Consider the following 13151-nt stretch of genomic DNA (forward strand, 5'->3'; position numbering starts at 1 on the left):
TCGCTACTTTTTCAAAAGTGAATCGATACTTTTTCAAAAAAGAATCGCTACTTTTTCAAAAAGAATTGCTACTTTTTTTCAAAAAGAATCGCTACTTTTTCGAAAGTGAATCGCTACTTTTCAAAAAGAATCGCTATTTTTTTCAAAAGGAATAATGTAACAAATGTATAATAATAATAATTTAACAAATGTATAATAACACTGTAATAAATGTATAATTACATTGTAATAAACGTATATCACTAATGTATAATTACATTATAATAAACATATAATTACATTGTAATAAATGTATAATAACACTGTAAAAAAACATATAATTACATTGTAATAAACGTATAATTACATTGTATTAAATGTATAATTACATTGTAATAAATGTATAAGACTGCAACAAATGTATTACATTTTTCACACTACTTTTTTCAAAAAGAATCGCTACTTTTTCAAAAAGAATTGCTACTTTTTAAAAAGCGTTACTTTTTCAAAAAGAATAATGTAACAAAATAATAATGTAACAAATGTATAAAAACACTATAATAAATGTATAAATACATTGTAATAAATGTATAATAACACTGTAATGTATAATTACGTTGTAATAAATGTATAATTAAATTGTAATAAATGTATAATTACTTTGTAATGTATAAAAACACTGTAAACAACGTATAATTACATTGTAATAAAAGTATAATTACATTGTAATAAATGTATAATAAGACTGCAACAAATGTATAATTACATTTTTAACACTACTTTTTCCAAAAAGAATCGCTACTTTTTTCAAAAAGAATTGCTACATTTTTCAAAAAGAATCACTACTTTTTCAAAAAGAATAATGTAACAAAATAATAATGTAACAAATGTATAATAACACTGTAATAAATGTATAATTACATTGTAATAAATGTATAATAACTAGGGCTGTCAGTTAAACGCGTTATTAACGGCGTTAACGCAAACCCATTTTAAAGCAATTAATTTTTTTATCGCGCGATTAACGGTCTTTTTGGCCTTGCAAACTTTGTTGTTTTTTTCACATGCTTTTGCAACCGGACGCAGCATGCGCTATGAAACCCATTAATTTCAATGGCTTGCGCCGCGCGAGGACGTTTTGTTGCTTCGTCGACCAAAGCGCAAGAGCAGCGGCACGCACACCGCGGTCAAAATTCAAAATAGTTCAACTTTTGCCGCTGTGGCGATTACCAGCACGGCCAATAGAAACGTTTTGGCATCCAAAAAGTTTTGAAAACTGGCGTAGCGCCGAGCATTCTGCGTCCTGTCTGAAAGCACCTAGAACGGACCGGATCTAGCTAGACCGGAAACACACTTGTTGCGAGCCGGCCAAATAGTAGGTTAACGTTACGTTTTGAGTGGATGACGAGCGCGAGATGCCGAAAGGGATGCCAATAAGATTCTGAATGGAAAGTTTACTTTTAAAAAAGTTGCCAAATGGTCCCATTGACAAGACCAAAGTGATCTGTGTGTTTTGTCGTTGTGAACTGAGCTATCGTCATCGCAGCACTTCCAGTCTGAAATACCACTTGATGGCCAAACACACACACAGCTGATGCGAATTCTCCGCCCCCTCGTCAATATCAGGACCTCGTCAGTATTTCTATCACCCTTTTATTGATGGACAGTGTTACATTATGTGAGAGATTATTTGCTCCAAGTGAGAATGTTAGTGTGAAATTGAACACTGTATATGTCAATGTTGTTTGCAATAAAAAACATTTGCACAAAGCAAGCCGATCCACTTTTTCGTGTTGATAAGAGCATTAAAATTAGAAAAAAATAATGGGACAAAAAGAAATCAAGAGACATTTAGAATAGATAAAAATGTGTGATTAATTGCGAGTTAACTGTGACATTAATGCGATTAATTGCGATTAAATATTTTAATCGTTTGACAGCACTAATAATAACACTGTAATGTATAATTACGTTGTAATAAACGTATAATTAAATTGTAATGTATAATAACACTGTAATAAATGTATAATTACATTGTAATAAACGTATAATTACATTGTAATAAATGTATAATAACACTGTAATAAATGTATAATTACATTGTAATAAATGTATAATTAAATTGTAATAAATGTATAATTACATTGTAATAAATTAGTGCTGTCAAACGATTAAAATATTTGATCGCGATTAATCGCATTAATGTCATAGTTAACTCGCGATTAATCGCATTTAATCGCACATTATTATCTATTCTAATGTCTCTTGATTTCTTTTTGTCCCATAATTTTTTCTCATTTTAATGCTCTTATCAACATGAAAAAGTGGATCGGCTTGCTTTGTGCAAATGTTTTTTATTGAAAACAATATTGGCATATACTGTTCAGTTTCACACTAAAACATTATCACTTGGAGCAAATAATCTCTCTCACACAATGTAACACTGTCCATCAATAAAAGGGTGAAATAAATACTGACAAAGTCCTGATATTGACAAGGGGGCGGAGAATTCGCATCAGCTGTGTGTGTGTGTGTGTGTGTGTGTGTGTGCTGGCCATCATCAAGTGGTATTCAGACTGGACGTGCTGCGATGATGATCAGTTCACAACGACAAAACACACAGATCACTTTGGTCTTGTCAATGGAACCATTTGGCAACTTTTTAAAAGTAAACTTTCCATTCAGAATCTTATTGGCATCCATTTCGGCGTCTCGCGCTCGTCATCCACTCAAAACTGGACGTTTTGAACGTTCCTATAACATTCAGAAATAACGTTTTTATAACTTAATGGGAACGTTATGAAAACGTTCTTATAACCTAAAATTGTTAGCTGGGGAAGAGGAGAGATTCGCGATCGCACTGAACACGTTTTAAGTGCAGGCATATTCTCTGAGCGAGCCCAGAGACAATTCTTACAAGAGCAGCATGTATCTGAGAGCGCGCGACTCGAGCAGAGAGATTTGTGCTCGGCACATTATATTCCGCGCGCGAGCAGAGAGATTCGCGCTCGCGCATCAGGCTCGCAAGCCCAAACAAGTGTGTGCAGCGTGCCTGTTGTTTTGTAGATCCGCTTGCGTTTTCAAAACGCCCGCATGCCGTCCTGTTGCAAAAGCATGTGAAAAAAAACTACAAAGTTTGCTAGGCCAAAAAGACCGTTAATCGTGCGATAAAAAAATTAACGCCGTTAAAATGGGTTTGCGTTAACGCCGTTAATAACGCGTTTAACTGACAGCCCTATAATAAATGTATAATAACACTGTAATAAATGTATAATTACATTGTATTAAATATATAATTACATTGTAATAAATGTATAATAAGAATGCAACAAATGTATAATTACATTTTTACACTACTTTTTCAAAAAGATTAATGTAACAAAATAATAATGTAATAAATGTATAATAATAATAATAATGTAACAAATGTATAATAACACTGTAATAATAATTACATTTTTTACACTACTTTTTTCAAAAAGAATTGCAACTTTTTTCAAAAAGAATGTGACAAAATAATAATGTAACAAATGTATAATAACACTGTAATAAATGTATAATTACATTGTAATAAATGTATAATAACACTGTAGTGTATAATTACGTTGTAATAAACGTATAATTAAATTGTAATAAATGTATAATAACACTGTAATAAAGGTATAATTACATTGTATTAAATATATAATTACATTGTAATAAATGTATAATAAGAATGCAACAAATGTATAATTACATTTTTACACTACTTTTTTCAAAAAGAATAATGTAACAAAATAATAATGTAACAAATGTATAATAACACTGTAATAATAATTACATTGTAATAAATGTATAATAACACTGTAATGTATAATTACATTGTAATAAACGTATAATTGAATTGTAATAAATGTATATTTACATTGTAATAAATGTATATTTACATTGTAATAAATGTATAATAACACTGTAAACAATGTATATTTACATTGTAATAAATGTATAATTACATTGTAATAAATGTATAATAATAACAATTACATTGTAATAAATGTATAATTAAATTTTAATAAATGTATATTTACATTGTAATAAATGTATAATAACACTGTAAACAACGTATAATTACATTGTAATAAAGGTATAATTACATTGTATTAAATGTATAATAATAATTACATTGTAATAAATGTATAATAAGACTGCAACAAATGTATAATTACATTGTAATAAACGTATAATTACATTGTGTTAAAGGTATAATAACATTGTAATAAATGTATAATTACATTGTAATGTATAATAATAATAATTACATTGTAATAAACGTATAATTGAATTGTAATAAATGTGTATTTACATTGTAATAAATGTATAATAACACTGTAAACAACGTATAGTTACATTGTAATAAAGGTATAATTACATTATATTAAATGTATAATTACATTGTAATAAATGTATAATAATAATTACATCGTAATAAACGTATAATTGAATTGTAATAAATTTATATTTACATTGTAATAAATTTATATTTACATTGTAATGTATAATAACACTGTAAACAATGTATAATTACATTGTAATAAACGTATAATTACATTGTAATAAATGTATAATAACATAGTAATAACCGTATAATTACATTGTAATAAACATATAATTTGTAATAAATGTATAATAACACTGTAAACAACGTATAATTACATTGTAATAAATGTATAATAAGACTGCAACAAATGTATAATTACATTTTTTACACTACTTTTTCAAAAATAATCGCTACTTTTTCAAAAAAGAATCGCTACTTTTTCAAAAAGAATCGCTACTTTTTTCAAAAAGAATTTAACAAATGTATAATAATAATGTAACAAATGTATAATAACACTGTAATAAATGTATAATTGAATTGTAATAAATGTATAACAGTAAACAATGTATAATTACATTGTAATGGATAATAACACTGTAAAAAATTTATAATTACATTGTAATAAATGTATAATTACATTGTAATAAATGTATAATAACACTGTAATAAATGTATAATTACATTGTAATAAACGTATAATTACATTGTAATAAATGTATAATAAGAATGCAACAAATGTATAATTACATTTTTACACTACTTTTTTCAAAAATAATCGCTACTTTTTCAAAAAGAATCGCTACTTTTTTCAAAAAGAATAACAAAATAATAATGTAACAAATGTATAATAATAATAATAATAATAATAATGTAACAAATGTATAATAACACTGTAATAAACATAATTAAATAGAGGGAATGCATTAACGTCACTTTCCCGCAGTAACACGCCCCCCTCAGCCGGACTGAGTGGCAAAAGAGCTGCTGCGTGACTGGAGTTAATAGGGTAAACTGCGAAAACGCGAGTAAAACAAACTATTATAAGTTTAAACTAAAAGTTGGACTCGATATAGTGTTCCTTACAACTTATCAAAGATCCAGTGATCCATGGATATTGACATGCAGCCAGGAGTTGTGTTTCCTGACATTTATATGTGCCTGATTTCGACACCGGGGAAATAAATTAAGAAAATTTGCCTGTAAACGTTTTATATAAATACAATATAGATAGGTCTAAATCCGAGTGATCACTTAAATTAATGTAATACTGTATATCATATCGTCCAGCCCTAAAACTTGTATAGTTTTTTGTCAGTGTTTATTTAAAAACATCCAATTATGCAGAATATAGTCTGTTCTGTAGCTTTTTGCAGTCTGTAAAAATATACAGTACCTCAGATTTCTGGTCAAATCTAGTTGTACAGTCACTCGCAAAGCTCTTTCCCGTTTTAGATGTGTCTTGTGTGTTTTTCACGGCATTCACGCTGAAAACAAATGCTGCCGCTCAGTCTTTTTGCCACTTGTGGGCGTGACCGCATTCACTCCGGCCGACAGTGACGTCATGCGCATACCCTCTATTCTAATAAATGTATAATAACACTGTAATAAATGTATAATTACATTGTAATAAATGTATAATTACATTGTAATAAATGTATAATAACACTGTAATTACATTGTAACAAACGTATAATTACACTGTAATAAATGTATAATAACAACCTTGAAAAGAATCGCTACATTTCTCGTAAAGAATCGCTACTTTTTTACATCAGAAGTAATCAGTGTAGCTAACTTAATGTTTAGCTGCCAGAATGTTTATTTTTTAAACCACAATTTTTAAACCACAACCCTCTCTAATGTCAGAATGTTTATTTTCAAACCACAACTTCAATGTGTGCTTCTTTTACAGATATATTTAACGATATCTTTGGCATTTCTAATCCAAACAATGTAAAACTCGGCACTGCACTTACTCATGCCCGTAAAGACACCTGTCAAGTTTGTTATCAATCGGACTAACGGTTTGAGAGATATTCGATTAACAGACAGACAGACAGACAGACGTTCCTGTAATTTATAGATAGATAAAAATATAAAACCCTAAAAAAATCAGTTATTTAAGTTAATTATTTATAATTATTTTTATATTTTACCACTTTAAAATAAAAAGCAATTATGAATAATAACAGCGGAAGTACCAAAAATATATTGAGGGGCCTTCAAATATTGTCTTCATTAGGTGGGGGATTAAAAAAGGGTTGAGAAGAACTGCTTTATAGGACTTGAGGCCTGACCAATTTGTATTGCATTGTTAATAATTTGATGTTACCAAGAGATGGGGGGGGGGGGGGTTGGCATACTTGAAATTGAAAAAGCGATTGAAGCCTAATGTTACTATAGCAATGTCGTAACTTCAATTGTAATATAAATGCCACGCAGAATGTGTCTTTTTCATTCCATTGCACTACTTTTCCATAGTTTTTAATGTAAACATCAACCTAGACGTACGGTTAGGAAAGTGATTGACTGTTGTGCTCTCATCTCGAACCTTTTGCAGAGTAGGCTATCGTATGGCGCGGTTTCTAAAACGCGGCACTCAAGTTAAAATAACTTTTAAAAAACGCGTCTCTAGACCTGCACTTAAGTGCGTCTCATGTGAGTAGCCTATAACGCACTGCGCCGTTACTTTCAGTTAATAAAGGAAAAATACGGCAAATTTCTGGTGTTATTAGATGGTTTGGGGCATTCTACAGCCCTTCATCCAACCTGTCAACACAGAACCCACCTTAAAGGAGCTGTATGTAAGAAATGTATTTCAATTAATCATAAAATGGCCCTGATGTGTCTCTAGACATTAAGAAATCATGTTCATTTCAAATACTTATATCACTGACAACAGTAGTACGGCCACGATATTGTCATTTAAAAAGTGAAGTTGCAGCCCTCAACTGATGTTGATGTTGTCATCTTGTGTTTTGGCCTGAAGCCCCACCCTCCACCTATCTACCAATCACGAAGTCAGTAGTGTTTCGGCATCCGGGTTGCCAGCTCTGCTCTAGTTGAAAGCTCCTTGTAGCAGCCTACGTTCCTGCTGGATCCTGCAGCCGATCTGGCAACCTCGAGTCAGGGGGGAGGGGGAGGGGATGCACCGCTCTACAGTCATTTGAAAGTGATTGCAGTACCAGTTTTGGCCACAATCTTACATACAGCTCCTTTAAGGTTTAAGATTAAAGTGACGTACCTTTAATTCTAGAACCAGATCCATTCTCTTTCTGCCCAGAGGATTAATATCATTCAGAATCAATGCAATGATGATGTCGATCCCATTAGACTCATGGGTGGCGATGCAATTCTGCAAAAAATACATATGGCAGAACACATACAATATGGAAAGCAAGTATGTTTATGAGTGATGGAAAGATAATATTTTATGATTGTTTTAATGTTTATGTACATGCCTGGTTATCATGGCAGGGCCCTTGACAGTATTCAGTGAGGCTCTCTACAGTCTGATTAATGAGAGCCACATTCTGCTGGTTGATATAGAGTCCTAACAGCCCCAGGCCTCCTGTTGTGCTGCCACAGATACAGTCCAGGAACTGCAGGGTCTCACACACCAGGTTATAATTGTTCTTGTTGTTCTGACAGCGCAGGAAATTCTGCAGGGAAAGAACATATATGATGTATAGAACCGGACCAAACCAATATATCAAGATTAACAGTCCATAAACAAGACCAAACACAATACTGATACTGTCAAAGTTTGAAGCCAAAAACAGTGTGCTGAGTTCCTTCAGGCCCAGGTCAGGTTGGTAGTGGACCTCTAATCAGATCAGAACAATAAAAAAAGATGTAAATGTGACAAACACACACACACCTGCAGGTCTCGATTGTGATTCTCACACAGCAACTGTAGAAAGCGTAGGATTGGTTGCATGATGAGAATGACAGGACTCATCTCGCCCTGCTCCGTTCCTTTATCTCCGCTCCCTTTGTCTCCATCAGCAACGCCATAAACCTCCTCAGGGTCAGCATCTCGTCGATACGAACTGAAGGCCTTCTTAGTCACAGCAGATGCCTCCAACAACTGCTCACGAGCATCATCAGTCACCACAACGCCTGAATCTTTTCCTGGAGAGAAAAAAAAGAGGCTTTGAATCTCATCATAATGACAGAACTTCTCATAAAGTGCTGTACTGAGATTTAATAGCAACATACTTCAACATGTATTTGGACACTAAACAATGAATGTCATTATCAAAATATCAAACTAAGAAAGATAGCATATGAACTGTATGAACTGATAACAAAGTATTGACAGCCCAGACCTCTCGGGCGTTGTGGGGTTTCTTTGTCTGGAGTGTTGTCATCACGCCGCTTGTTTCCCAGGTCACTGGTGTTGACTGTAACCGTGGCTTTTATCTCAAGCTGAGCTGCTTTCATTCTATCATAGAACACCCTGAAAAACTTTTCGGAATTTTTGTCTTCTGTTAAACGTTTGAAGAAGGAATGCTGCAACGAGATAAAATACAAACATAAATCCATCATTATATTTATATGTTATGTTCTATGGAAAACTTCAAATGTAATTCAGAAGTTTATGGTCTGCAGGTTTTTGAAAGAAGTCTCTTATGCTCACCAAGCCTGTATTTATTTGATCAGAAATTCTGTAAAATGATGTGATCATGTGACAGCTCCTTTACAAATCATTCTAATTTGCTGATTTGGTGCTCAAGAAACATTTCTTATTATTATCAATGTTGAAAACAGTTAACCCATGATAATTTTTTTAGGGTTCTTTGATGAATAGAAAGTTCAAAAGAATAGCTTTTATTTTAAATATAAATCTTCTGTCAGTTATCAATTTAATGCATCCTTGCTGAATAAAAACATTAAAAAATAAAGCCCTACTAACCTTTTAAACTCTAATAGACATATTAAATAACATAATGCCATAACATTCGATTATATCACTTTATCGTTTCACTGACAGGCCTATCTGACCTGTATGATGGTGTTCCCACCCTCCAACAGTGCGATGGCCAATAGGATGCTTTCGTGGAAGACACGGTCACTGGTAGCATTCATGATCAGATCAATGACAAGGTCAGATGCCCCTTCACGGTCCAGATGGCACTGCACTTCCATCAATGACATCTCAGCCCTGCTCAAACCCCCTGAAGTCATACAAACACACAAAAACATACGTTCAATTATATCACAAACATTCCCAGAAGGTACAATGAAAAATGAACTCACCTGTCTGGCTCTTGATTGGTCCTACTGGTGTCAGGGCAGAGTTACTGAAGGAGGTCAGACTCTCTCTCCGCCCGCCACTCCTGAAGCCATAGTAACGATTGACGAGCAGCTGCCGAAGGGCCTCTCCCTGTGGTGAGAGCGAGAGTGTGTGTTTCAGTGTGCATCTTATTTTGGGGAATTTTTTCTTTGCCATTGTTGTCTTAGCTTGTTCACTGCATGGCTGTAAAACACTATTTTTTGGAACAATTTGTATTATAAGAGCTATACAAATAAACAGGATTAATATCAAAGGAATAGTTGTGTTGAACCGGGGCAGCTGAGAGGTACAGGTGTGTGGTTAAAGAGCAGGGTTAGGTGATGTTAGTGACCTACCCTCCTCCGATCCTCCAGCTGTTTGGGTGGCAGACTGACATCCACCACCTGAGTGAGTGAGCAGAGTGGACAACAGAACACTAACACAGAGTTAGTAGAGTATCATCATGCAGCAATCTCCAGATCTATCCTAGCAGCATGCTTGTGTGTTATAATAATGACCAAAATTATATGGTCAGCTCATAGTAACCTAGTTTGTTATGATATGCAAGTGATTTAAGAGTTGCATTAGGATAATATAGAACGGAATATAGAGGAGTAGAGTTGGAAAGTACAAGATGAGAATGTTACGGTCAGAATAAAATGTCTGTTACATAACACTTAATATCCAAACTGTCCAAATACTCAGTTATTACCCAAATAGTTGGTAAATATTAAGGTAAGCTCACAAAGAGTGTTTTTATTTTATTTTTAAGAACAATTACTAATTTTACTACATCATACTGGATTAGCAGACTATTAAAGCACCACAAAATGGTTTGAAGAAAATTTTCTTCGTATTTCTTATTGAAAAAGGAAGTTAGAGCGAGGGCGTGCAGATTAAAAGACTTGCCCTTCTTATAAATACTCTTTTCTTTCTTACTTTTTATTTGGTAACAAATGGTTTTAGGGGACACACCGAACCACAACAGATCCATATCCATACCACATCTAACAAATAATGTGTATACTCTCAAGGATGGAAAAAGAAAGAAGATACACAGATGATAAATGAACAAGGGGAAGATGGGATGAATGACAAAAAGGGGACAACCTCAGTGACATCCATCTCATCATCAAATCCCAGTAGCTGAAAAAGAGGAGTGAAGTACGGGGTTAATGAAAGGGTGGACATTCTTCAAATTAAGCCAGTAACTATTAGTGACATGAGTGGTAACAGAAAGACATAACACAGGAGATGTGACCATTAACTCTAACTTAAAGCAGCAGTCCGTAACTTTTGGCACTCTAGCGGTTAATAAACAGAACTGCATGAGTCTTGCTGAAGTACTGGGCTACTCCACAGTGGTACAACCTGTACCAGTCTAAAATAGTCTGAATATAAACACTTATTATAGGTGTACCGTAGTGATTCAGGATAAGACATAAACACGGTTTGAAAAATGGATTCGTGATCTACTCGCTTATTGAACACAAAAAAAGTTACAGACTGCAGCTTTAAGTAAACATGCTTTAGCAGGACTTGCATTTGTGATTAAGATCACACATGCAGACACTACAAATGAAAACGGTACGTGTAGAGGACAATGCCATCAACCTCTCACAACACTTAAGATGTTTTGCTATCACATCTGTATTATACCTTAAAAGGAACCCCGACTAGTGTGGCATGTTGGCCGTATAACATTAATGTGGGCGTCAGCTATAAAAAGGTGATACAAAAACACTCCAACTGTTTTTGCTTATATTTTAAAAAGCCGAAAATCCGTTCACTCGTAGGCCGCCATAGTTATTTACGTCTCAATGCATTCTGGGTAGTGACGTGTAAAAGTTGTAGCCGGTTGTAGCAGCTTCATTTATTTGTTTTTCCAACGTACCGGCTAGCTAGCTAAGTTTTGACAGTAGCGAGATGAACACGTCTGCCGTTCAGCCTTTTCAGTTTGAACCCGAGCGCACCGTAAGCTTAAATCAGGAGAATAACGAGAACGTCAGTTTACATGGTGGATGCATGGCTGGCTAGGGAGAGGAGTCCGCAGAGTCATTCCATCATGTGCAGTTGACAAAATAAGAAATGTAATTGTAAGATTGAAAATGTACAGGAGGTAGATGAGCAGAACAGTGTTGACTTTGTTCAGTGTAAGGGCGGAGAGGGTATTTCTGTGCAGGGTTAGGTTAAAATAAAGCAAACGACGGCGGTAGATGACTTATTCAATTATTTATACCGATAGTACGATCGTCTGATCTATACTTAGCCTTCCCTGGACAGCTGCTGACAAAAAGTGGAGCTCTTTACAGCAAACAATGTCGTTCTCGCTTGGCATTGGCAAGCAGTTGCCGCACAGACACCATCTGTTTTGCCCCACTCTCGCTTCCTCAACTCTCTGATAATCTTCATTTTCATGTAACTCTTGAGTAGGCCTATCGTCTTCCGCGTTATTCTCCTGATTTAAGCCTACGGTGCGCTCGGGTTCAAACTGAAAAGGCTGAACGGCAGACGTGTTCATCTCGCTACTGTCAAAACTTAGCTAGCTAGCCGGTAAGTTGGAAAACAATAAAAGAAGCTGCTACAACCGGCTACAACCTTTACACGTCACTACCCAGAATGCATTGAGACGTAAATAACTATGGCGGCCTACGAGTGAACGGATTTTCGGCTTTTTTTAATAAAAACAAAAACATTTGGAGTGTTTTTATATCACCTTTTTATAGCTGACGCCCACGTTAATCTTATAAGGCCAACATGTTGCACTAGTCGGGGCTCCTTATAAGATAAAAAAATGTTTTAACACATCTCTCAGTCCTTTTATTACTGTTTGCTGTGTTAAATACCTTCTCTCCATATCCTCTGTCTTTGGTCATCATCTCTCTGAGTGTCTGCAAGACTTTGATACAAAGCCTCTCCTCATTTTCCTCTAGAAGTTGCTTGGTATGTTTTATCAATCTGTACAAAAAGCAGATAAAAGTGTGCCAATGTAATTAAAACATATAATCAATGAAAATATAATAAAATAGTGATATATTTTACAATTAATCAGCATGTTAACCTATAATAAATAATATAGTATTTTATTATGTTATTATATAAAGTATTACATTGAAGATATTGCAACAAGAGCTTATCATACTTGCAAATGAAGCCTCCACTCTCACACTTGCGGTGGGCTTCAGTGTGCTCTGGGAACAGCAGTTCTGGACGATGGAGAACATCCACCAATACAGACAACTCAGCCTGAACTAGAGGCCTCAACCGCTCCTCCAAGGCAGACACAATATCCTGAAGACACACATACACAAATACACACAAAAGCACACATTCACCACACACACTAACAAAGTAAGGCACTGAGGCAAAACAATTGAATACAGGTTTAATAGGAATTAAACGAGAGACATGGGTGATCACTGACAAGACAAACAGACATCATAGCTCTGTTCTGAAACCTAATGAGCTGCGTCACTGTTTACCTAGTAACTCCACACAATAACTCCACACAAATAGCACTTCCCCATCTCACTACTG

General features: G+C 34.3%; 1 protein-coding gene across 3 annotated transcripts in view; it reads right to left on the minus strand.

The window, feature by feature from the left end:
- itpr1a (inositol 1,4,5-trisphosphate receptor, type 1a) overlaps positions 1-13151 on the minus strand; it is a 52321-nt gene that overhangs the window by 10700 nt on the left and 28470 nt on the right. For 2 of the 3 annotated variants that reach the window (XM_056253870.1, XM_056253869.1), the window contains 8 exons: positions 12757-12905; positions 12461-12572; positions 9599-9725; positions 9344-9516; positions 8668-8851; positions 8217-8470; positions 7798-7998; positions 7581-7691 (listed from right to left, as the gene is read on the minus strand). In XM_056253870.1, coding sequence (XP_056109845.1) covers positions 7581-7691; positions 7798-7998; positions 8217-8470; positions 8668-8851; positions 9344-9516; positions 9599-9725; positions 12461-12572; positions 12757-12905 — 1311 coding nt within the window. Of the gene's footprint in view, positions 1-7580; positions 7692-7797; positions 7999-8216; positions 8471-8667; positions 8852-9343; positions 9517-9598; positions 9726-9970; positions 10019-10724; positions 10761-12460; positions 12573-12756; positions 12906-13151 lie in introns of all 3 variants that reach the window. The other variant, XM_056253868.1, reaches the window with a different exon arrangement.

Source organism: Rhinichthys klamathensis, unplaced genomic scaffold, assembly GCF_029890125.1.
Source record: "Rhinichthys klamathensis goyatoka isolate OS25496 unplaced genomic scaffold, OSU_Roscu_1.1 h1tg000109l_1, whole genome shotgun sequence".
Taxonomy (NCBI): Eukaryota; Metazoa; Chordata; class Actinopteri; order Cypriniformes; family Leuciscidae; genus Rhinichthys; species Rhinichthys klamathensis.